We start from the raw sequence: 25,517 nt of genomic DNA on the forward strand, positions 1-25,517 counted from the left end.
CGTGTGCGGCGTTATTGGAATGTTAGAGGTGTTCTGTGTGAGGCGAAGGAGCACGCACACGACAAGGTTCGACGAAGCTGCGTTCAAAGCCATGCAGAGAGCGTTCGGAAGGGAACAGAAGAGCAGGGAGGCGACACGGAGGAAAACACAGGATCCACCCAGGTCATGTTAAAAAGGTTTATTTCAACAACTGTCTGAATCTCGTTTGTTTATTCTCTGTTCGAAGTCCCAAAAAAGTACAAAAAAAAACAAAAAAAACAAGTACATCAAAGGATTAGAAATCACATCAATGAAATCCAAGACACATTGTGTTGCTTCTTTTAAATCAATCCAAGCAAAAAAATTGTTGTTGTTTTTTGTTGTTTTTTTTTTTTTCTCCAATATTTATACATACTCACTGGATTAGTCAGACAAACATCAAAACCTCTCAGTAGCTTTATCTTCACTTTTTTTTTCTTTTTTACAATGACGTTTTACATACGTTTTTAAACTTCTGTATGATTTCTTTCTTTTTACAAAATACACCAATGCAGGCAGGGGGAGGGAGTGTGTGTGTGTGTGTGTGTGTGTGTGTGTGTGTGTGTGTGTGTGTGTGTGTGTGTGTGTGTGTGTGTGTGTGTGTGTGTGTGTGTGTCTGTGTGTGTGTGTGTCTACACATTAGCATGGTTATGTCTTCATCTTTTCACAGTAAGTGTGTGCTTCGTGTGTGTGTGTGTGTGTGTGTTTACAGGTAAGAAAGATAAAGGGGAGAGTAGAGTGACAGCATCAAGGGGGGGGCGGGGCTGCAAAACAGGGGTCGTGACTGGATGTGAGGGTGGGGTGTCGCGAGGCGGCGGCAGGGCGGGTGGGGGTCGGGTGGGGGCGGGTTTACTTTCAGCTGGGGGCAGTGACGGCGGCGGTGACAGTGGTCGTGTTTTTTTTTTTCTTTTCTTTTTTTGTTTTTTTTAACGCAGCGACCGGAGGCCGCTAGGTGGCAGTGTTGCCGTGTCGGAGACGGTTGCAGACTGTGTTGATTGGCTGGTACGGTTGGCAGGCAGGCTGGCTGGCTGGCTGGCTGGTTGGTTGTTGGTTGGTTGGTTGGTTGGTTGACCCGGTTTTGGCAGGCTCCCGTGTTGCCGGCGCACCTTGCGGTTGTCGGTGTGGTGGTGTCGGGTTGCTGGGGGGTGGGGCTCGCTTTGATTCGTTTCACATCATGTTGTTCTGCAGTGAATTTACCTCCGAGGAGTTCTCCTCGCCCAGGACCTTGTGGTTCTCGTGTTTAGGGGTCAGAGAGTTGTGGATGTTGAGGGAGTCGTCCTCCTTGGGCGGGGCCTTCACCGGGTCCTCCAGTTTGTTCTGGGAATTAGGATCATCCTACCCAGGAAGGGGTGGAGGTGGAGGTGGAGGGGTAGGAGTACAGAGTACAATTAGAACCACAGAATCAGCATTGCGGCACACGGTCAGTTTTTAAACCTGTAGCGTTATTTTACCCTCTCCGTGTATCATCGGGAACAATTCCCTTTAGGTTCTCCCTTAATGATTTATTCTACAATTCATATTTAATGTCAACGAAGCATTTATTTTGAGTAACATGTACAAAGGTTTGGGGGAAAGTTCCTGAGTCTTGAGACCGTTTTTACTGGTTTTGACAATGACCCTCTTAATTTCAACACTAAATCAGTTTATTGGCTTTAATCACAATTTATATCTGAGGCTGACACTGCACGGAATATGAACATTTAAAAACTTTAACATTGGACATATTTTATTGTGAAAAGAAACAGAAGTCATTGCTTCTCTCCCATTTTACCATTTTAAGGGTTTTTCTTGTGATTAAGTTACACTTATTAAGAGGCATTTAATTGTTTTGGAAGGTAAAGCATTTTTGAAGCATTATAAAGGGGTTAAGATGTACAAGAAACTCAGAATTATACTTTAAATAGTGTTCAAATCGAGCAGAAGTACAATATACAGTTGTAAAGAGTTTTGGTAGCAGCTGTTCAATGTTTGACCGAGGAGACGCTAAGTTGAGCTGCATGAGCGACAACAACCCCGCCCCCACACTTCAGGCAACACAGGAAGCAACATGCACATCTCCATGCAAGTCCCAACCCCCCCCCCCAATACACCCCGTGGACAGTAATGGTCGCTCATGCAGAACTCCTCGTCTCCTCGTCTCCTCACCTTCAACGTTCGTCCAGTTTCCTCAGAACAAAACAGAAAGGAATACAAATAAACCGTCCACTGATGATCTGTGGTTACCACCATCATACATACCCATGCAGCTGATAGGAAAAGGAACGAAAGGTCACTGCAGTTTTTCTTTGATGGGGGGGGTTAATCCATCTGAACTTAAATCAGGTCAGAGGGGAAGAATCGATTGCAGAGTCCATTTTAGCTGTTTTCCTGCCTCTTATCACCATTAATTTTGCATGGCGGCATCATCGACCCTGCTGCTCGGAGCCCCCCCCCCCCCCCCCCCCCCCCCCCGGTGCCCGCCTCACAATCCACCCCCTAATTGAATGTTTGGGTTCAACGGCACTTTGAGAAAAGGAAGAGCAGTGTGAACATTTACCGGCTGGCTGCTGGCCTAGATTGTAACTTCAGGCAGGACGTGCGGATACGTCACTTCCATGGTTACGGGATAGGGGCCCTCTGTCCTCCCGTCAGCGTGAAACTGGAAAACGTTTGGCGTTTGTTGGCGTTCATTGCACGGGTGGAGGGGGGCGGGCAGTGGGTGGGAGGCACAGAGTCACGAGGACTTTTGAGTGGGTGTCGTTTTTGGAGGGGTGGGTGTGGGAACAGAGATAAACAGGGTTTTGATGACGATGACGATGATGATGATGATGATGACAGAGGCACATGGACGGATCTGATGTCCGTCTTTGCTCTACTGGGTTGGTTTTAAAGGCTGGATTATTTAATTTTTTTTAATTATTTAAATGGAAATGACTCTCTGTGTTGAGAATGTGGCTCCATGAATCCCAGTGAGCTGCTGCTGCTGTTCTACATTTCTTTAAAATGAAGCTTATTCAAAACAAATGAATTCAAGTCCGTGTCATTTCGTTTTTGGATGTGTATTCTCCTTCCACTTTTCCTCCTCCAGCTGATTAATAATGTCTGAGATTCACTGCACCTGTGTGTGTGTTTGCATTAGAGTCTTTTCATGCCCGAGCACACTTCAAAAATCCAAATATTTGTATGGATGTGTGCGTCCGTACAATTGGCCGACATGTCATCAGACGAGCTTGTTTGGCGTTTACCGACGGGTGTTTGACTGCTGTGTACTGTGCGTGACTCGGGACACTTGTGTGGAGTCCCGAGGCCAGAGAGAGAGAGAGCGAGGGGAAAGTCTGGACACTGCAGAGTCGTGTTGATTTCTAAAGGGATTTGCAGCTTAGCGACACAGAGGGGAACAAAATTGATCTGGCACTGGACAGCTGTCGGACTCAGACCTCAAAATGTGGTTTTTAGCTTTCAGTGTGCACTTCTGTTACGGGGGAGTTCTTAGGTTTTATGAATATTTTTTGTGTCTCACCATCGAAATATGTGCTTATTTATAGATATTTGTGTTTAATGGAATGTATATAATACAAAATATATGTTTTTATATAATAATTTATTCTAGATAAAAAATGATATGGTATGTTATATTCCAGGGTTGATTGACTGAGTAATAAAATGTTAATTTGTGTCTAAAAACAAATCATTTTATTTTAAATATTGTATCATGGTCCAAGCTGCAAACAGTTGGTGATGATCCTTTTATTTTTTCACTCTCAAATATCTAATAGAAGCCTTTCAAATTAACAAATTGGTACCATCGTCTGCCCTGACATGAGATGATCACATTTAATTCATATGCCTGTGATATTCTTAATTAAAAGTGTTATTTATCTTCTATTTTAGAGCAAGAAATCCTTTGTCAACTAATGTTCAGAATGGTCATATTGGTGCTACTTCAACATTTCTCAGGTTTTAAACACTGCGAAAGAACCACTGACATATTTGTTTGAGTGAAAAGACTTTGGCCTTTTGACAGTGATGATGTGAAAATGTTTGTTTGAAAGAAATGCAAAGTTCTGCAGCTTTTTTTTTTTGACTTGAGTTACAAGGCAGCCGGCAGAGCTCCTTCAGTCAATGGAAATACAATCCGCTCAGAAATTACGGCCGGCTCTGTCGGGTCAATTCATTTTGGGCGCTGAATTTATTTAGTATTGACAGGAAACAATTCCATTTCACCGTTTGCCAGGGAGGAAAACAGAGTGGCTGGATTCTCATTAATCGGTGTGAAAGGGAGATTGAGGACAAGTGGGTTCAATCTTCCAGCCGTGAAGGAAACACAAAGCTTTCAATTGTTGCAGGGAAACATAAGTGTTTTTTTTTTTTTTTTTTTGTTTTATTTTCGTGTGTGTATGTGTGCACAAAAAGAACCCAGCGGGTGTGTATCCTGGCAAAGGAATGGTGCTCCTTCTTGTGATGTTGATGTGTGTTTCCGTTCTTTTAATTGTTTTTACCTTCGTCAGATCATTTTAATTTACAATCGATCATTAAAGCCTTAGCTTGTGTGTGTGCGAATGTGCGTAGGTGTGTGTGTGGTGATAGTTCAGCTTGTCTGGACCTTTGACAAGGACCTCACAAGGTCAAGAGCTCCCTGCTGCAGGGTTTGATGCTCTGAGTTGTGATGCCGGGTCTCAGGCCCCATTCACACGACACTGCTTTCAAGTGAAAATGCAAAACATTCGTGGTGTTGTTTTGGGGGTCTGTTTCCATGACAACATTGCTCTTTAAAGCTGCAGTAAAGATTTTTTAAATATTTTTTTTAATCAAAATTCGTTTCTGTAAGGTTTCAATAAAGAATGTGTGTTTTGATTTTCAGATTTTATCAGTGTGGAAGCATACATGGTCTGTAACTTTACTTTAAATTGTTGAATTCTAGATCCAGTCAGCTCAAGTGCATGTTTGAATAACCGTTTCAATTTTGATGCAGCAGCAACTCACTTTGAAATTGGATTTGATATCACAGGATTTAATGGCGGGAGAGATGATTAGTGAAGTTGCGGGTCTCTTCAGTTGTAAGGTCATTCTCTGATGAGTGTTTTGGGTTTGTATATTGAGTATATATATATATAATGGGGGAGGGCTCGGATTGATTCACTGAGACTTGAAGAGGGTGACTGACAGGGCCACAGTAACAATGAGAGAGCTGTTTGGGAAGGTGAGAGAGGGGGGGGAGTCGGGACTTTCCGGTATCTGGATTTGGTCTTACCTCGCAGTCGGACTCCTCTTTGGTCTTACACTCCCAGGTGTATCTGCTCATGGTTTTCTGAGGGGAGGGGGATGGGGCAAAGGGTTATACTCCTCAAAACTGTACAAGGCATCCTCAGAGAAAGACAGACCGGGACAGACAGATAAAGGAAGAGGGTGAGGTGGACAAAGAGAGAGGGAGGAGGAGAGAGAGATCAGAGATGATACAGGGAGATAAAGTGGCAGGAGAGAGGAGAGGCAGACAGATAAAATAGACAGAGAGAGAGAGACGGAGAGCTGGAGACAGAGACCAGTCGTAGGAGTGAGTGAACTTCCCCTCAGATGTCAGCTGATATTCCCAGCTGGCCACAGCCACAGAGCCTCTGGTGCTGCCTGCACGTTATTCAGTATCACCACAGTACACACAGGTTCGCTTATTTCTGCTGCGGCTCTCGACCAGACGCTGAGCTGTTAGTTTGGAAGGGGGACTGGGGTTATTCGCTTTTATTGGAGGGTGCATTTTAGGTTTATTTGGGGGGGGGGCGGGGGGTAGGGGGGGGGGGGGGGTGGGGGGTTGCAGGTTGGTTTGGTTTTTGGTTTGAGGATGATTATATGGCAACGATGAGTTTTGAATGAGATTGGAAAACTTGCTTGAGAGTAAATCTGGGTTGAATAGTAGTTGGAAATGTTCTGTAACAGCGGTGCAGGAAGTGTCGCTTTTAGACCAAACAGATCGTGGGAATCAACAAATGGTTGTCCAATCTGAAGTAATCTTTCACTGCAATATCTTGCCCATTCAGATTGGAATTAGCTACAGAAACACAGGTGAAATAAATAAATGAGATATGTAACTGGAGAGAAGTCAGAACCAAATTGGTGTCAGGTATGGTTTGTCATGTGAACTTTATGTTCAGATTGTCACCAAAACAGAATGCTGGGTCAACATAAAACATCAGAAAATTTGATCTGGAAAAAAAAAAAAAAAGAATAAATAATCTAATATACATTGATGCTAATGATGCCAACTGTGAAAAACAGGGTGGATGTGGTCTTAATACAGCTCAACAGCACCCCTAGTGGTTAATACAATTAAATTATATTCTATAGTTATACTGCAAAATAAAACAGTATATAAATACAGTTTATATGAAGAGTATGGGTCCCAACACAGAACCCTGTGGAACTCCATGTTTAACTTGAATGATTTTAATGATAAATATGACTGAAACCAGTTTAGTGCTGTACCTTTAACCCTGATGATAATCACCATCAGGTATCTTCAGGGGTCTGAAAACAAACCATTTATTTACAAATACTATTCAACCCATGGATGGGAGGGGATTTTAGGGGTTTTGGCATGATGGTCGTGTTGTGTTAGGAAGATGAAATTTCAGCAATGTTACATTATGAAGATGGCACATTTATTTTTAAGCCTATTTATGGATTTATTGCAAGTCAGGGTGATGAAGATGGCATTTAGTTGTAGTTACGATGAGAGGGTCACACACTTTAGCCTCTAAAAGATCTAAATTTACGATGTTGCACGGAACAAAAGGAGACTCAGGAGAACTGCTACACACACCTGATCAAAAAGTGAAAAAAAAACTACTGATGGAGTTGTTAGAGGGTGGTACCACATCCTAAGCAGACTCGAAATTTGAAAAAACAAAAACAAACTCTATTCCCGTTGTAGCACTACGACTACCCATGCTGCTACAACTCCAGCGTTAGCGCTACCAGCTACCCATGCGTCGGTTAGTGAGGCGCCTGTCGCTTCTTCAGGGAGCGCAACGTTGCATCTCAGATGTTTATCCTGATAAATCCACACAGATTCCCCCCCACACACACCTGGCCAGCTTACCTGCTCGTGACGTCAATCCTTCACAAACCACTTTGGTGTGTCCTGAACAATCCATCCCACTATATCCCACCCGCTTTCAGGATAAACAGGTCAGGCAGACGTATTGTTAGACATACAGCTCCGTAAACGGACAGCGTAGCAGAGCTGCGGTGGCTGACATGGCCACCGCGTGGCGCACGTTAGCGACAGAGCAGGCATGCCATGTCAAACCGATTCAGGAGGTGATGAGAAAGGAAGCAGGTTAGGAAGAGGTGGGATGGGGAGGGGCCACGGCGAGGACTTTCCCTTTGCAGTGGTTCTCTTTAAAGCAGCTCGGTTAGCATCTGCACTCTGAGGACAGTCCATAAATGTTCACTCTGCATGGATTCAGGGGGAATTTAACCTTTAACCCCGACTCTGTTAGTGCCCAGACTCACCCACAGCTGATTTATGCAACGTCTGGTCTTTGTCAGGGTACACAATGAAACATTCATAGAGCACTGCCGAGTGAAAACAGATAAGAGAAGCGTTGTGGGGCGTGCTCACAAGAACTAATTAAAGGTAAACATGACATTTTCACCTTGAAATCAAGGTTTTTTATGGCAGGTTCTCAAAAGACTTTTAAAAACCCAATCAATAACCAATAGACCAACAAACTGAATCCATAAACACAATGAAACGATACGGTCTGGCTGTCTGTGTTGCCATGGTAACTGACTGCAAGGACTCAGCCATCTTTTGGATATTTGTTTCTGCAAGTCCCAAACCATCCTCCCTCCAGTAAAGTCACACGTTTCACAGGAACCGTAGTTGTTTTTTTTTTAATAAGTAACTTATTTAACATGCGTGAAAATACTTTGAGTAAAACTGCTGCTTTGTATCATATAATAATAATAATGTGTCCTGCACTTAAGGTTTTTATCAAAATCTGTTCAGGACACGAAAATGTTTTGCAACTCACGTCCATCAGAACTATTTAATGTTGAACTGTCAGATTCATGGCCCACCTTTGTGTGTTTGTTTTGCACGCGTTTCTCTTCTAAATACAAAGGAACACTGTATATATCTGACTAGATATCCAATATAATTTACATTATATTATAGGAAACTGAGTATTTTCATGCAGGATGCACATGAATGTAAAGTTTTGTTCAAACTTTAAAGGGGACATATCATGCTAAATCCACTTTTTTAGCCCTTAAATGCATGTTGTTGTATATTTAGAGTGTTTAGAAGTACAGAAAAGTTCAAAGTAGTCTCTTCAGGTGCTCCGTTGATATCTTTATATTCTGTTTTGCTCATATTTTGCGATCGGTTTCGATTTTCTATTCTCTATTACGTTTTTTGAACAATGACGTCACAGTATTCTCAGCGGAACTGCCAAATTAGGACATCGACATTTCGAGCAATCCGCCATTTTTGTTTCTCGCTGCGATTTTGTAGTCCAACCGAAGTTACGAGAGGATAAGTGGAAATGTTCGGTTGTTGGATGTAGTAACCCACAAGCTTCGTTACACCGTCTCCCAGCATCAGAACCTTTTCGAAGTGCCTGGTTGAGTTTTATTTTTCACAGAAATGTACCCACATCTGTGGGTAAGGTCATTTTTGTGTGCGCGAATCACTTTAAGGACGACTGCTTCAGCAACCTCCGCCAGTATAAAGAAGGATTTGCAGAAAGACTTGGTCTGATTGAGCGGTCAGTTCCTTCTATCTATGGAGACGACGAACAGAGCACTTCGGTAAGCTGTATATAACGCTAAAAAGTGTGATGATAAGACGTCCCTGTCATTGTTTTGTTAGCATTAGCAGTTGCACCGTCTTCATATGTTAGCGCTGTGTGCTCGTTTTAGATTATAATGTAACTTCTGTGTTAAATAGTCGTTGTAATACAGGCAGTATTGTAGTAGTGGGCATGGATGGAGAAGTTAGTGTAAATATAGTAACACACCATTGCGTTACATCCATATGAAGACGTTGTTCTTCAGGTGCATCATGGTCATTTTCATCTGGCTCCGCCGGGTCCGACTCTGGCTCCAACATGTATGGCTGGATGGACAAATCTTCCGTTGTTGACATTTTGTAAATAATGTGTGAATATAAAGTTTCTGCGCCGCTAGATAATTGTATCTGTTCTATCAAACTACAAAGATGGCCGAACAGGGTGGCGTTGAACCGAGTGTCACCTCTGCAACCTGGAGAGGAGGCGGGGTATGAAGAGACCGCCCCAAAACGAGTTGCTCTCAGAAGCACATCAGAAAAGGGGTAGAAAAGGGGCCTGTGGAGCTCTAATAATGAGGGATTCAGACCCAAGCATTGCAGTTCCGCTTTATATAGACCACAACTGTATGATTTATATGTAAAAAGGAAGGATTTAAAAGCATGATATGTCTCCTTTAACTAGACTTCATTGTTTTTGTCTGATAGCACATCTTGGACAGCTTTGTCTATAAAGGAATTCCAGCTAAAAATATGCAAAAATAAGAAAAGAGCAACAGAGAAAGCTTTTCTCTTTGTACTTAAATGCATTAGACTATTGGATGTTTGAGATAAATGGGCTTTATTATACAAACTACCAACTTAAAAATGAAAAACCTGTAAAGAATCAGCAGTAAATGCTCATTTATGGACTTCCATCATCTTATCTTCCCTTCAGATTTAGAGAAAACTACCACTTCCCTCGCCTTCGGACCCCGCCCATCCCCTTCCTTCTGCCCCTCACACCTCGGAGTATCGGAGAAAACTCATGCCCATGCATTTGGAGGGGGAGTCGAGGGGCCCGGGCAGGGTTTTTGCAGGGGGGATGCAGAAAAAGGGGTGAGAGAGAGGCGAGAACCACGTTACCTGACAGATAATGTTATCATAGTAAGCCAATGCACGGGCATGAGGGACGTTAGGAGGGGTGTCGCACAGTTTCCTTACATTTGGGTGGGAGCCCTCAGCGATGGTGGACAGCGAGAAATTATCATTGTGCTGCTCCGATGAAGGCCGGTACTTACTGCTGGGTGCCAGAGGATGGAGAGGGGGAGGAGGGAGAGAAAGATGAAGGAAAATTAAAGTGGTGTAAGGACAAGAATTGGAGTTGGGGGAAAAAAAAGGAGGAACAAAGAGATTTGTGATATTTGGAGCCAAACAGCGAGGCAGGAGCAGTGAATATAGGACATCGAGCAGGAAAGACGAGGAATGAAACATCGAGAATGGAAGAAGGAAGGAGGAAGATTTAGGAATGAGCCAGATGGTTGGATAAAAGTAAAAAGAAGGAGAAGGTGACGTGAAAAAGTCAGAATGAGGGAGGTTAAAAAGACAAAATCACAAGAAAAGATGAGAAAAGCAGGGGCAAGAGGCAAAAACAGGGCAAATTCAGAAAGATTTCATGAAAGAGGAAAAGACAAAAAGAAGAAGGGATCATCAGAGACGGAGTAGGAGTGGAGGGGAAAAGCAAGAGAGCAGCATTGGTTAGACAGCAAGATATTGAACCGGAAAACAGAACACAAAAGAAAAGTTTTATCTGTGATGCAACACGTCATATCAGTCTATAAACACAGTATATTGAACGCAAAATTATCAAACATTATCTTAAAAGAGAGGAAAAAAAAGTTTCATTCTTCTAACGCGTGTAACAGACTTTAACCAACATCAGGTCTCAAACTGCAACGAGGTGCCACATAATGCCAAAGCTTATGGACCACCGCCACGTTGGAAAAGAAATGATCCTTTTGCCACAAAGGAAACAGGTGAAATATGTTTTTGTAACTTCTTAACAAAGTCTGCAGCAGATGAGGCAAAAGAAAACGTCCACGTGAAAGACGTGTTCTCAAATCTGCACTGTGTTTTAGGATTTCTTCTTTACGTTAAGAAACACAAGTTTCGGTTTGGTGTTTTGTCAAACCATCCATCCACCCCAGCAGCCTCCCTTTATACTGTATGGTTTAATAACGACTTCCTCCTTTAGCTTTACTAAAAAAGTCCATAATTAGAGGGCGATGTCACAGAGATAGGTGAGATAAATGCAAACCTTTCCTCGGTTGTTAATTGTGAAACTCACTTTACTTATCAAAGTGATGAAATTCAGATCCGAATTGTAATTTCACGAAGAATAATCTTTGGTTTTGGAACAATAGTCATTCTAATTCTGGAAACTGCTTCATTCACAGTTTTCCCCTGCAAAGAAACAACCATCAATCATCTAAATTAAACTCTCCTGAAATCCTCCTGCGTGACTTTAGAAGCACATAAACAGACACTTTCTTTTCATCTTGTCAGAATTGCAGGAGTTTCTTTTAAACGGCGTCTTCTTTGTCTCAGAACGTAACGTCAACGATTTTTGTCTAAAACCCTCTGTTTAATGTGACAACATACAACACTGCTGCCATTTGCGCCTCATCCAAAGCATGAGCCATGAATCACATGTCTGGTTGTGTTTGTTTTCCTTCCCATGGTCTCACTCGCTCTTCATTTCTATAGTTATAGAGGCCGTGTTCTAGTTTCTGCCCTGAAAGCAACTGTTCTCCTTCTCTCATCTGCATTTCCAGCTGCCATATTTATATTTGATGAAAAATGTGACAGCACCATCGCAGCTGAGGTAACGACATGAGAGAGGCTGACGGGAGGGATACGTCTCCCGTCATCTGAGACGCAACACTCGTGAAAATGGGGATACAAGCGCCACATTCAGCACAGTGGTAGAGGTTTGATTGGCTATTTATTTGAGCTAATTTGCCACTTAAAGAAATGCAAGATGGCCGACATTTTTCAAGATGGTCGCCATTAGACCATTGTTTTGAATGTAGATTGGCAATCTTCAAGATATCGGTGTCATGTTATATGCTTTAAGGTATGCCGGTTTCAGGTTCGACACCTGAAACGCACTGGAATTGACCTGCGTTGTCGTATTGTTCACTGCATCATGTGACTCTTCAAATCGGTCACACGTCAGTAGTTGCATATACACGAGTGCTTGGGGTGTATGGGTATAAGTCGCACCTTTGTTTCAGCAGTCAGAAACATCCTATGTTTTTTTTTTTTCAAACCGTTGTGTTGACAGTGACTCTGAGCAAATTTTTTTTGTCCAAACGGACAACAACGCAGCATTTTTATTTGAAAATGCCCCACACTCTAAGCTTTACTTGTAAATATGAATTATCACAACTATCAACATGAAATAGATAATTGAGTTCATCTGTTTGTTCATATAGTAAATAATTGAGTGGGGACTTCAGAAAGGACTCCTCCTCTCCCCTCCATGGTTCCACTGTTATGCTCGATGTCTCCATCCTTAAGGACGGAACACTTGTAATATAGCGCCACCTGGCTGGACCCACATGCAGTAACCCTGCTAACCAATATGTGGTTACGTGGCGGCGTTACAGCGCCACCACTGGCCAGGAATAAGTATTACAGCCTTTTTCAGTGCATCTTTTGTGAGTCGATACAATTGTTGATGTGGTTTTAGTTGTAGTTTTTCATAAAGAGATGTGTTTCATATTAGTGTGAATGAAAAAGATAAACGAAGAACATTCAAACTCCACACAGAAAAGCCTCTCTAGACAACAGATTTGACCCTGGAACATTCTTGCTGTGACCACTTAGGGATCATCAATTTTGAATGTACTCATCTGATATCCACTAACGCTGCACAGAGTTTTTGACCTAAACTACAACCCACCACCAGGGGGCGAGTTAGACCATTTGGGCTTTTAAAACTTGCCTCGTCAGCTATATTTATATAGGTTATGGTTGAAAAATGTTAACAGATTTAGTTTACCTTAAGACATATACCATTTGTGAAAAAACAAAAACAAAAAAACGTTGCTTTTTCTTTCAAATTCACCAGAAATGTTATCGTTCCAAACAAGGAGGTGCACTTTTCTTTCTTCTTCATTCTTCATCTTGACTGAGATGTTCGGTTTGATCTCGACTGCGGCAGAGAAACACTGCGACTGCAATTACCAGCAGCAGATGGGGGAGTGTGGGAGACTCATGTATTCATGAGCTTTGTCAGCAGCATGTGCGCGCACACACACACACACACACACACACACACACACACACACACACACACACACACACACACACACACGTGTAAATGTGTCATGCGGAGCTTTTTTCCCTCTGTAACCGCCCTCTCTTTATTCCTTTCACTTTCTCTTTCCCCATCTCTTGTCCTGCAACAGTTCCTCCCTTTCTCCTCCCTCCATTTCATCCTGCCCTCCGCCACCCCCCCACCCCCCCTTTATTCCTCTAATCTGTCCTCCACCACCTTCTTCTTCCTCTTCCTCCTCGTCGATTTCTTCGAGCCGACCACTTGATGAGGCAGTGTTGTCTCTTTCGTGCTGCTCGCACCCCTCAGGTCGCACAGCTGTATGTAGGTCAACCCCGCCTCCCCCTGCACCCCCCCCACCCCCACCCCCCTACCACCACCACCACCACCACCCTCCTCCTGTTCAGACTGCCCTACTTTCAGCTGGATTCAGAGAACCAATGACATCACCCTTTTCTCCCCCTCTTTTCAGCGTCACAGCAGCGGCCGACTGCAACGCTTCTCCTCCTCGACCATCTTCTTTCGTCGTTGATAATCTCCTCCACCATGACTGGCATGATAACCGTCCTCTGTGCAGCTAAAAATAAGGCCAGTAGCGTGGGATCCAGTGGTTCGGGATCCGGTCCTTCGGTTCACATTTGCATTCGAGATGCTCGATCGCAGATGCCGCTGCTCATCTACAACAGCTCTGTTGCTAGGGTAACCACCGCCGAAACACCGGCAGAGGCGAAGCAATACCGAAACAACCCCCACCCTCTTTTTCTTTTTTTTTTTTGCATGCAGTCCGTCTGTCACTCGCTTTCCTCTCTGGTGCTCATCATCCAGTCCATCTCTCAGATAGTACGCATCCCCGTACACACAACGTGCACCATGCTTCCTCTGCGATGACCTAATTTTATCAAATGGAATAAAATCTTTCAACCTGATGAAAACTAATTCCTCATTAACAGAAATTCCAGCCGTCATGCTGTGAGGGAGTTCTTGATGAATTCAATGATTCTTCATTTCCTCAATTAAGCTCAGATTTTGCCGCTTGTGTCTCTTTGACGGGGCGGCAAGGTGGTGAGCCTGTTAATACCCCCACCTCAAATCAACAATATCCCCGAATGAATCAAGCCCAGGTTTGTGTGCTGTTCCTGTATGGTTTTTACCGGGTGCTGAGATTTCCTCCCACAGTCCAAAAACTTATTTTTGAGGTTAATAGATGACCCAGGTGGGACTTCCATCGTTTTTCAGTTACGACCGGTACATGATGAATACATTTCAAATCAATTTTGTTTATATAGCCCCAAACACAATGTACATTTCCAGAGAAAAATCCAACAATTCTACCTGAGCAACCATAGGAGACGATGGAAAGGAAAAACTCCCTTTTAACAGGAAGAAACCTGTGGAACCAGACTCAGAGGTGTCTCTGTGTTTGCCTTGTGATGGATTGGCGACCTGTTGAGGGTTTGCCCTGCATTTGGAGAAAGTCATTTAGAAGATGGATCAATGTACAGAAAATAGTTTGGTTGGTAAAGATCAGCTGAATCAGAAAGGCCCCTTGTTGTGATGCCGTGAAAAGAACAGATTAAAAGAACAACTGTCTTAAATCCTCCAAACAAGTTCAGATATTTCTGCGGTGTAGTGGTTACCACAATATCCCTGATTAGGTTCTAGATTTGCATGTTCCCCCTTCTGTCTGTCCCCCTGAATGCATGAAGCGATATAAGAAGACGGACGCAATATTTTGCCCCTTTCACTAACGTAAACGTGAGGAAACCTCACCTCAAAGATGTCCGTTTAATACCTGTGTATTTTCATGGGATCTATGTAAGCCCTTCAATTAACTCTGTTCCTTCAGAGGACACAGACGTTCTCTCTCCGTCCCGCTGCCTCGCTCATCTGTCTTGTCGTCGCTCCTTCTGCCGGCTGCTCGCCATCAGTTCCCCCTCCCACCTTCTCCTCCTTCCTCTCCTCCTGCATTCCTTCACTCAGACCCCCCCCCCGTCACACACACACACACACACACACACACACACACACACACACACACACACACACACACACACACACACACACACACACACGCCTCCCTCAGACTGTCCTTGTCTCCGTCTTTGCATTGTTACCCATCCCCCTCCTCTTCTGACCGTCCTACCTTTTCTTTTCCTCTGTATCTATTTATCTGCTCTGTCTCTGACATTGGATTTAAAATCTCCCTAATTCTCTGACCTTTATGACAAACTGTCTGATACGTTTGAGAACCAAGAAGGTCATCCAACAATACTTTTTTTTTTTTTTTTTTTCCAATGCTCCTCGGATCTTTACAGATGTTACTAACCACCCTGGGTGATGATATTTCCAGATGCAGCACGATAAAAAGTAATAACCTTTGATTTCTGATGGGCTGGTTGGAGCAACACACTTTTTAAAAACTGAAACAAGCCGGGGAGAGAGAGGACAGACTTTCTTCACTTCTGGGGCGTCGTTCCAGGTATGTGGATGCATATTACAGTTGGAAAACCGTTGGAAAGTGAATTTTGCACAACATGACCCCTTTAAATTGAGCGTCAGTCCTGATCATCACCCTTTCCTTTCCAGTGGATCATGTTTAGAAATGTAACTGAGGTCATTCACACTGTTAGGTTTACTGAGCACTGTGGATCTTGGGATATGTGAAGCATCCTGAGTTGTCTTAGTAAAGGTGACACGTTTATGAGATACATCAGCAAGAGCTGATGAAATGATGGGTCCAGCCTCCGGATTGAGCTACAGCTCATGTGTGGCATCAATCTACTCCTTCTAATCCCAGGAAGAGACGTTTCTAACAAAAACTGCTCAACCTCACGCCAGAAACTCACCTGCGCTTGCGCAACTTCTTATTCTCCGTCTTGAGCACGTGGAGCTTCTTGGCGAAGCAGACGACGATCATGAAGAGCAGCAGGACCACCAGAGCCGAGGCGCCCACCGCCAGACACATCACCTGGAACTCCGTCACCACCGACTCGCAGCGGGCGCCCTTGTGCCAGATGTAGTCCTGGACGTTGCACCTGCGAAAGAGAAAGACAGACAAGGGTTGAGAAAACAGCGCAGAGCAAAGAAAGATTCCGAGTTGTGGAAAAAGAAATCGACACTGTCGTGATTCCTTCAGTGTTTGAAGGTTTCGGTTTTAGCCTCATGCGTTTGTCTTCCTCCTGCAGTTTAAACGCTTCCCCATTAAAGTGCAGTCTGGATACGCATGGCTGGGATTTCCCTTCTGTTTGCCATTAAGCCACGTTGGTGTGGGATCGAAAATAAAACTCTTCATGCGTCGTTCCCAGAAAAAACAACAAAACCCTCCTCAGCTGTGTACAACATGTTGCACGTTACATAAATCTTAATAGTCGGTGTGAAGTCATCGCCTGCAGTCGCCTGCAGGTTTTGAGTGAGGCTCTATTCAAAAAAAATCTAACATCCTCGCTTTTGTTTGACTCAAAATAGAAAGTGAAAAGCAAATAAATAAATAAATAAATAAATAAAAAACAGCCTGAGGTGATTTTCCAGCTATAAACACACACACACGCACACACACATGCACACACACACACACACACACACACACACACTGTCACACGCTAAGACTCCCACAACATTTGAAAAAGACACACAGCCCGAAAAGACATTAGCCTTCTATAACATGTGACACAATACCAAAGTGCATCCATGTTTAAATGTACATTATGTGCTCATATGTGGACAGATACACACATGAAAACACACACAGTGGCCATCTGAGTCCCAGACCCCCCCCCCCCCCCCCATAGCTGTTTGGCAGAGTACGGTGTCCGCCGGGGGACATAAACGACGCAGGCAGATGGCTTTGTCTGCAGACTATTTGGCGTGTAAAACGGCAAATACATTTCACCACTTAATGAGCCCGTAACGCTGCCGAACAGTCACACGAGTGGGGAAAAATGTGGAGCTGTCTTTTGCCTTCTGCATGTGACTAGAGGACACGTTAAAAATATCTCGGTTCATCTGGATTTGAAAACAGTCTGGCTGGTTGTCTTAACCATGCAGTGAAAGCTAAATTAATTGTTTTATTGTGCTGATTTATGTTCTTGTTAAAAGTTGCATGAGAGGAACGATTTGACTTGAAGTTGCATAAAGTGGAAAGTCAAAGTTACTAGTTTTTATTTTGTCTTGGAGGAAGAGAGAAAAGTTATCCAGGCCCCCCAACCGATTTAAATATATGGCTGATGATATAATGTCAAAGAGGATTTCTAATAACTAATCCCCTCACGACAAAGTTTCAAATAAAAATGCATCGTTTTTGCATTTTTGTTTCAGAAAAGTTTTGCGTTTACATGGCAACGTTTTCAAAATGATGACCATTTAGCATTCAAGGCCACTAGTGGGCGCTGTTGGTTGTTTAAGTAATGAAACCACACACACATGCGCGCAAAGGACAACACGCTATAAACATTAACAACGGGAGTACACAGACGTCTGCATGGACAGACGACCAAATTGGATTGTGGGACACATTGTTCCTACTGTCCATCTACTGAGCATGTGCAGAAGAATGATTCACTACAGCCGTGGCGCTGTCTACAAGGAGACTGAGCGTTTTCAGAAAGTTACGACAAACTCCGCGTACAGCTGTTCCTCCTCCCGAACCAGTCTGGTTTTCCTCCTGAAGGCCTGTGCAAGTGGATATCAGCTCACTCTGTCATTTCCAGACGACTGAGCGTGCTGTCAGACATCTTGCACGCTGAAACGGCTCTAATTAACGACTAACAAAGAAAGCAACTTCCCACATCTTTGTATCATATTCGACATAAGGATCTGAGAGCACACACACACACACACACACACACACACACACACACACACACACACACACACACACACACACACACACACACACACACACACACACACACACACACACACACACACACACACACACACACACACACACACAGGAGTGTGAAGTGAGCGGAGGTGTCGGGGTGTACGGACGCTCCGGTTACGCTGTCGACATGCCAAGCGGGCTCTTTTCACCCACTTCCTGTGTCATGCCTGGATCCTTGATGCCAGCTCGAGGGAAAACGCTGGCAACGAGCCAGGAGACATTTTGAGTGTGGGCACAAGCGAGGAATTAAAAAAAAAAAAAAAAAAAAAAAAAGCGACAAAGCCCAATATCACAAACTGTGGGAGACCTCAATGCACTCGGAGTGTTTCTGCGTTGGCACAAAGAAGAGGTTTATGTAAGTCGGAGTTAGCCGGGCGGGCGAGGGTGGGGGAGGGATGGAGAAGGAGAGAGGAGGAGGAGGAGGAGGGGAGGGGTGCATTAAGGAGGGAGGCAAGCAAGGATGTGTTAGTCGCCATGGCAACCCAGCTGAGCGGTGAAAAACCCGGCAGACGCAGCGCTGACATGTCATGCCATCACGCACGCATCCTCGCCGAGCCGTCCACAGGGACGTGGTTCTATTTCAGCGGCTACCTCCTCATTTCTTTTCTTTTTCCACCCCCCCCCCCCCCCCTTCCCCCCTCCCCCCACTGCTTCACGCCTGCTGCTTGTTCTCCTCAGATATTTTCTTTTTTTCTCTCCACTCAACTGGCTCTTCTCTCCCTCCGGTGTCACCACCTCCCTCCTGCACTTTGCCAAGCACCTCCAGCTGAATCCCGTCTCTCCTTTCAGTTTGTGCAACGCCAGTGTTTTTTCCTCCCTCTTCTCCTGACATCAGGAGGGAAACGCAGCGGTCCAAGGTGAATGTTGTGATCTCGCGGTTGAAAAGGAAAGAGAGAAACGAACGAACAAACAAAAAAGGAATTTATTGTGTGTCTAAAATGTGGTGCAGCTTACTGCCGCGAGCCAAATCGCTGCATCAGTGTCCAAAAGCTATTCAAAGTTTACGCCCACACCAGCTCATCTGAACTTGAAAACGCAAAAAACTTTGGTTGCGTTTTGGGCGTCTGCTTAAGCGACAACGGCGCTCTGAGAGACTGAAAACGCAATTTTTGGAAAGGGCTCCAAAGGGTGAAACTTTTTGAAAATGCTCTGACTCAGTCTCCATGGAAACGAGAGAAACGCTGCGACTGCGCATGTGCACCACCGCCGGAGTAACTAGTTCTTCTGCACATGCTCAGTAGATGCCCAATAAGAGCAATGTTTACCTCCAGAGTGTCACGACTCCCCAGTCCAGATTCTCCTGGGACTTGGTAGTTTTATTTTGACAGTCACCGTAATAACTAGAATGTCGGTGTTCTCTTGATGTTAATGTTTATAGCGTATTGAACAAACACAACAAACAGCACCCACTAGTGGCTAAACAAATTTTCTATTTCTGTGTAATTGGATACTGTTTTAAAATGATAAACTTTTCTGAAAAATTCATTTATTTTTGTGTAAACGGGGACCCGAGGCACTAAATACTCACTCAGAAGCTAAAAGAAGTTTTGCTATTGAAGTAGAATTTAGTTCAATTGTAAAACGCAACACGAGGAGTTCAGGACTAATTCAGAAGTGTCCTGTGGTTTTAAACTGCTGGTCATGTTTGCCAGGAACCTTTCAGCTTTAATCCTGGAGGAGAACTTCAAAAATAAACTTGGAGGTTTAAAAAAAACAAAACAGCTGACATTTAAACTTCCCATTTCATTGATCACAAGGAGTGAATATGGATCAGCAGCAAGTTTGGATGTCATTTTTTCCCCCCTGGCTTCTTTATCCTTAAAAACATTTTATACCATTCAATAATAGTGGAGGTTTTTTTACAGTTTTTTTCTGTGATGTTTTGAGCAGATTTGTGAGTGAAACGCACACGTTCCTGGAAAAATCCCAGCTATCAGGGCTTTTAGTGTCCAAAGTGTATTAATCCTCAGCTAAAAATAGTTCCTAATGCATGCGCTGCTCATAACTGTTCTTATTGGCACAAATAACAGAAAGCTGGAGGGAATTGATCCAAAATCTCCACCAAATGTAAAGTAACAACAGTGGGACCAGGAGTGTCAAACATAAGGCCCGTGGGCCAAAACCAACTCCGATTCAACCGAACCACCAAGACAATTGTGAAAAATCCAGAAGAAAACGATCATTTTCACTTTTTTACTGAGTAGTGACTAAGATAGCAAATTAGCATTAACCTCAAAGCCACGTTGTCAGAGTGAGTTTGTAAAAAAAAATTTAAATAATGCAACAGCTATAAAAATATAAAAAAGAAGTTTCTTGGACATTTTGCACCAGAAGGTTTCATTAGAATTGGCTTTCCATTGAGATTGTCGTCAATTTTGGTAGTAATTGTTTGGTTTTTGCAAAAAATATCAACATCTTAATCATGTATACTCTGATTTTGATTTAAACTTTTAAGTTTAAATTCAAAGGCGATTATGGAACTATTGAACCGGTCCAAACTAAAATGTGTTACTAGACCGTTATATTCGGTACGCACATGTATTGCACTGCAAAGGCGTCTGTTACCATCTGTTATGTCAATCCTCACAGGGAGAGTTATACTAGTAGATTAGTTTAAAATTCATAACGGGATTTTCATCATTTGAAAACGAAAAGAATTAATCAGATTTGAACTGAGAGCCAGAACGTACAAAGAGGCGTAGTAACAGTTCTGCTGGAGGTGTTTATTTTTCGTATACGGTGCGTTGACAATAAGAAACACTGCGTGACTGCGGTGATCTCCTTTAAGATCCCTGGAATGTAGTTTAAGAAGCGGGGGTGAAAGGATATCGCTCTTGGCTGAGTTTTGGAGTCAATCTCTGGGATTGGATTTCGTCCTCCTGCAGTCCCGAGCAGCTGGAATGGAGCGAAATCAAATTGGGAGCGACTCGTCACGAGGAATCAAACTCTGTCAAACAGCTTTTTAAAAGTGGCCGACTCCTCCACGGCTGAGACGTGCTGGCCAGCTCAGCTTATTCCCACTCCGTCCTCGCTGTAAAAAAAATAAAACTCCCACACATCCCACAGGCTTTCCCATTGTGTCCCTGCAGCTCGTTTTTTTTTTTCTTCTTTTTTCTTTCTTTCTTTTCCTTCCCCTGCCTAACTTGTCATTATCTCCCTTGCAGCGGCTCACCGCAGCCACATTTAAAACGACGCTGCAGCCACGGGAGAAATACGGCGCGATTAGCATTGGGGCGGCCCGAGCCACATTACAAAGAGCTCCACAAATCCTTTCAATATTTACCTGATTAGGCCGGCCCGCTGGGCTCAGAGCGGGGGCGGCAGACAGACAGATAAAGAGACTGTCTTTAATTTAACTCGCAGAAGATGACAATGGCGCAGATGGGGCTGTGGACCTCTAATAAGACCCCCTGTTGGTTTTGACGAGGAGTAATGGAGGGCGAGGAGAAGGGAAAGGAGGGCTGAAGAGAGGAAATAGACAGGGGAGAGTGAAGGACAAGCGATGACTGGTGGGTGTGTTGGTTTAAGCCCGGGGTCGGAAACCTTTAAGGATCAACATACATTTCTGGCCACTTCAGGCCGAGTGAAACGCATCTGGAGGTGAAAGACTTTGACGCTAACACAGCTTGTAAAGGTGCATTAAACAAAACTACCGTTTAAAATTGAGAAGTCATGACCGTCTTCCTCTACCAGAATCCACACGGGAAAAAATGAAAGATGTAGGAGCCAGTTTTAGTTGTTGATGTAAATCTCTAATAGGTTGTCAAGACCTTTCTGAAGGAAATTTGTCATTAAACCCAGACAAACACGTATTTCCAGCTTTTATCTTTGGCGAAGCATGCAGGGTTTGTTGACATCGTCCCGTCATGGAAGCGCCAGAAGATTCCCAAGGCAAGATCCCGTTTGTTCACTCGATGTTTCATTCGCACTGGAAGGACGATTAACATCAGTTTCACAACATTTCAGACTTTTCTCTTGACTTATAGAGTCTTTCTTTGAGACAGTTTTTTTTTTCAGGCTGAATGAGTCAAATGTTGATATTTTCACTTGAGCTGCCGCGACGCCATCTTTGATTTCCCAGAAACCCTTGCGGCAGGTTTGTGGAGAAACAAAAACACAATTCGATTGCTACAAGCTACAGGTTTGTTTGTAAACATATCAACTTTGTTGTGATTGATTTGGGGAACTGCAGGTTGGAAATGAGAGTTAATGGTCTTGTTTTGGTTTATTTATTCTCCGTGTAGAAGTGACTCCGTCTCCATGGAAACAGGGGAAACGCAACCTTTAAAAAATGCCCTTACTTCGTCTCCATATAGACGGCGGGAAACAAAAAAACGGCTGTATTAAATTGTTCTTCTGCAGATGCTCAGTAGATAATATCAACAACGTTTGCCTCCAGGAAACAGGAGAAAGCTTTTAACAAGGTCTTTGGAAAAGTGAAACCGCCGAGCAGCAGCTGGATGCGGACAGACAGGAAAGGACACAACGGGGAGATGACTGAATATTTTAATATCAACTCCAGATTTGCATAAAAAATACCACTATTTTTAAATATTTTCTCCTTGAAGCAATGCGTGTCTTCTCACGCAATAACAGCAGAGGAAAAGCCGAGTGAGGACTGGAGAGGGAGACTCTGCTCATCGCACAAAAACAAAAACCTCATGCGAGAATCTCGTCTGAATTGAGGCACGCTTTCTGATTGCAGAGAGGGATTTGGGAGGGAAGAGGTCAACTCGGGGGTCAGGATGAGGGCAGGGAGACAAAGGAACGCCACGGACGGGTTTGATCTCATCACATTAGAATCTCAGCGCCCAGCGCGTGGGCTCAGCTTTAACACACAGGACCGAGCAAAGGTTTCTTCAGCCCTCCTTCTGCTAAAACAATTTAAGTCACCTCATGTCAAGTTGTGATCGTTGAGTCATGGACTTTCTCATGGTTTTCACGTGTACAAATATTACCACAAACAACTGTTGAAATCCCAACGCAAAAACAATAATCATGCCGTTAGGAGAGTTTGACTTAGAAAAATGAGTAAGTCTTTATCAGCGGCCATGCAACCGACACACCTGCTACTTTTGGTTGTTCACAGTAGCTTCTTTTATCATTTCGGTATTTATCTATTGCATTTACACCTTACCGTAATTTTCAACCCTGGCTTAAACAATGACGTGGCTAATTTATGGATTTTTACGAGTTAATGAACTTCATGCTGCTGATACATGAGTGATGCGTTCAGGTGCATCACGTAACTCTGAATTCTTTTTTTTTTTTTTTTTCTTTTTTTTTTGGTGGGTGTGGTTTATATCCGGGTACGCTCAATAGTCCAGAAATTACAATACTTAGGCCCCGTTCACACGGCGATGTTGTAAAAAAAGACATTCCTCTACATGGAAATGGCAGAAACATTGAAAACGATGTAATTATGCTGTTGGTTGTTTTTGTAATGAAACCCAACACACACACATGCAGCCGAGAACAATATGATATAAATATTAATAATGGACATTCTAGTGGACAGTCGGCCAAGTTGGATTGTTATTACAGTGACTATCAAAATAAAACTACCAAGTCCCAAGAGAATACGAACTGGGAGTCATGACACGTCCGAGGAAACATTGTTCTGATTGTCCATCTACTGAGCATGTGCAGAAGAACTGTTTACTATGACCATGGTGTACTATTTAATATGGAGCATTTTCAAAAAGTTGCATTTTCTTCCGTTTCCACCGAGACAGAGTCAAAGCGTTTTCGAAAAGTTCCACCTCAGTAGCCATTTTTTTTTAAAAAGTTGCATTTTCAGTGGCTCTCAGCATTATTGTCATATAAACAAACAACCAAAACACAACAAATGTTTTGCGTTTTCACTTGAAAACCAAGTTGTGTAAACAAGTTTGGATCCACAGATTACTAAAACATTGAGCTCTGTCTCAAGACTTTCCTAAAACAGCCATAGTCTCAATAAATCTCAAGCAGATAGACAGAAATAGTGGATTTCTGGGGTTCTTCTTGAGAGGAGGATTATATAAAATTATTATAAAAGCTTATATTGTATTTTGTTGGTTTAGAGAGTATTTCTAGCAGGATGATACATGTGACATCAAAGCAGAATAATAATAGCACGGTTCAAAGTTGATTAGTTTGCAAAATCATGACACTTTGTGTACAAATGCAATAATGAGACTGGTCACTTCAATGCATCCGAGTGGATCATCCAGTCCGACTTTCACTGTTTCTGGTTTGATTTGTGGTTTCACTGCACGTGCTTGCCACCAGCGAGTCTTCTAATACTGATATTTGAAGTCAAGCGCGCCGTGCAGCAGCATGCCGATGATCCCTGAGAGACTGTGCAGCCGGGCAATTGGGTTTAAAGAAACTGACAGCGGAAAGAAAACAGGTACAGAAAAGATACTGATCTAACAATCTGGGCCACCTCCATCTGAACGGATGTATACTGTTGTGTTATTTTAGGTCAGATGCTCTCTGCGTTTCATCAGCCGTCCTCGTAGATTTCCCCCGAGGCATCGGGAGCTCCGCAGTACGTTCACAACAAACCAGCTTAAATATAATATCACTGCATGAGCTTCCATTATGCAGATGGAAACATTATAACCTTATTAAGATGTAAGTAGTGGTGGTGGTGGGGTGGTGGGGTGGTGGGGTGGGGGGGGGGGGGGGGGGGGGGGGGGGGATGCTGGGCATTCAATCAGTCAGGAAAACTAAATCCCCCGATTTGAAAATCGAAAGGGGAATTGAAGACATGACAGCATGATCAGGGGTTTCTGCTTATGGCAACTGAAGAATCAGCTGATTGAAATATCGATAATGTTCAGCTTGATATTAGATCATGTTATCTTTCAGAGATTCAATCCAAGAAAAAAAAAAAAAAAAGATGTTGCATTTCATTATATGTTCTCAGTGTTATGTGATGTTACACCAAGAGAATACAACTTTGCAGATATGCATTGCAAGGCAAAGTTCGGTGGAAAAACATTATTTTGTGGGAAATAGACTTCCATTCTACCCTGCGACATCTGCTATGCAAAATGTAAACAGCTAATTTAGCTCATTTCTGTTTGCTTGTCACACTTGCATATCATTTTCTGCGTACTCCTGTGTTTACGCTGCCAGCCCAGTGTGCTAAGTGCAAACCCTCCCGCCATTATGCTTGAAGCAGGGCTGGTTAACGCCGCAAATGACACTTTCAGCACAGATCCGCGTGTGCGACTGTAACCAAAGACCATTTGCATAAATCCCCTGCATCCCTGGAGAGTGCTCACAACACCATAAAATGCAAACCAATTACCGATTTGCAGATGTGTCCCGTGTCGCAGTCGGTGCGCGCCATTACATGTGGGATGTGTTCACTGGAAGCTCCTCAGCTCCAGACGGGAATTCAGCAAATTAGCTGAAAAGACGCTCAGGTTACTCCGGAGAGGCTGACACAGGGATTCATCCTGATGCACTTAAATAATGAAACATAATGTGGGTATTGGCTGCGGGCGCTGATCTGGGGCCAATAATCACTCAGAGCT

At 43.5% G+C, this 25,517-nt stretch overlaps 1 protein-coding gene across 19 annotated transcripts in view; it reads right to left on the reverse strand.

The window, feature by feature from the left end:
* Positions 1–546: 546 nt before the first annotated feature.
* Positions 547–25,517, reverse strand: part of cspg5a (chondroitin sulfate proteoglycan 5a) — a 57,813-nt gene continuing 32,842 nt past the window's right edge. The window contains exons 3-8 of one of the 19 annotated variants that reach the window (XM_080471595.1): positions 15,950–16,138; positions 9,986–10,064; positions 5,249–5,305; positions 2,555–2,656; positions 2,164–2,184; positions 947–1,353 (exon numbers count right to left, since the gene is read on the reverse strand). In XM_080471595.1, the coding sequence (XP_080327721.1) occupies positions 2,570–2,656; positions 5,249–5,305; positions 9,986–10,064; positions 15,950–16,138 (412 nt within the window). In that variant the 3' untranslated portion in view covers positions 947–1,353; positions 2,164–2,184; positions 2,555–2,569. Of the gene's footprint in view, positions 1,354–2,163; positions 2,185–2,554; positions 2,657–5,248; positions 5,306–9,907; positions 10,065–15,949; positions 16,139–25,517 lie in introns of all 19 variants that reach the window. The other 18 variants (XM_080471598.1, XM_080471597.1, XM_080471596.1 and 15 more) reach the window with 18 other exon arrangements.

This window comes from Lipophrys pholis (genome assembly GCF_963383615.2).
Source record: "Lipophrys pholis genome assembly, chromosome: 9".
NCBI lineage: Eukaryota > Metazoa > Chordata > Actinopteri > Blenniiformes > Blenniidae > Lipophrys > Lipophrys pholis.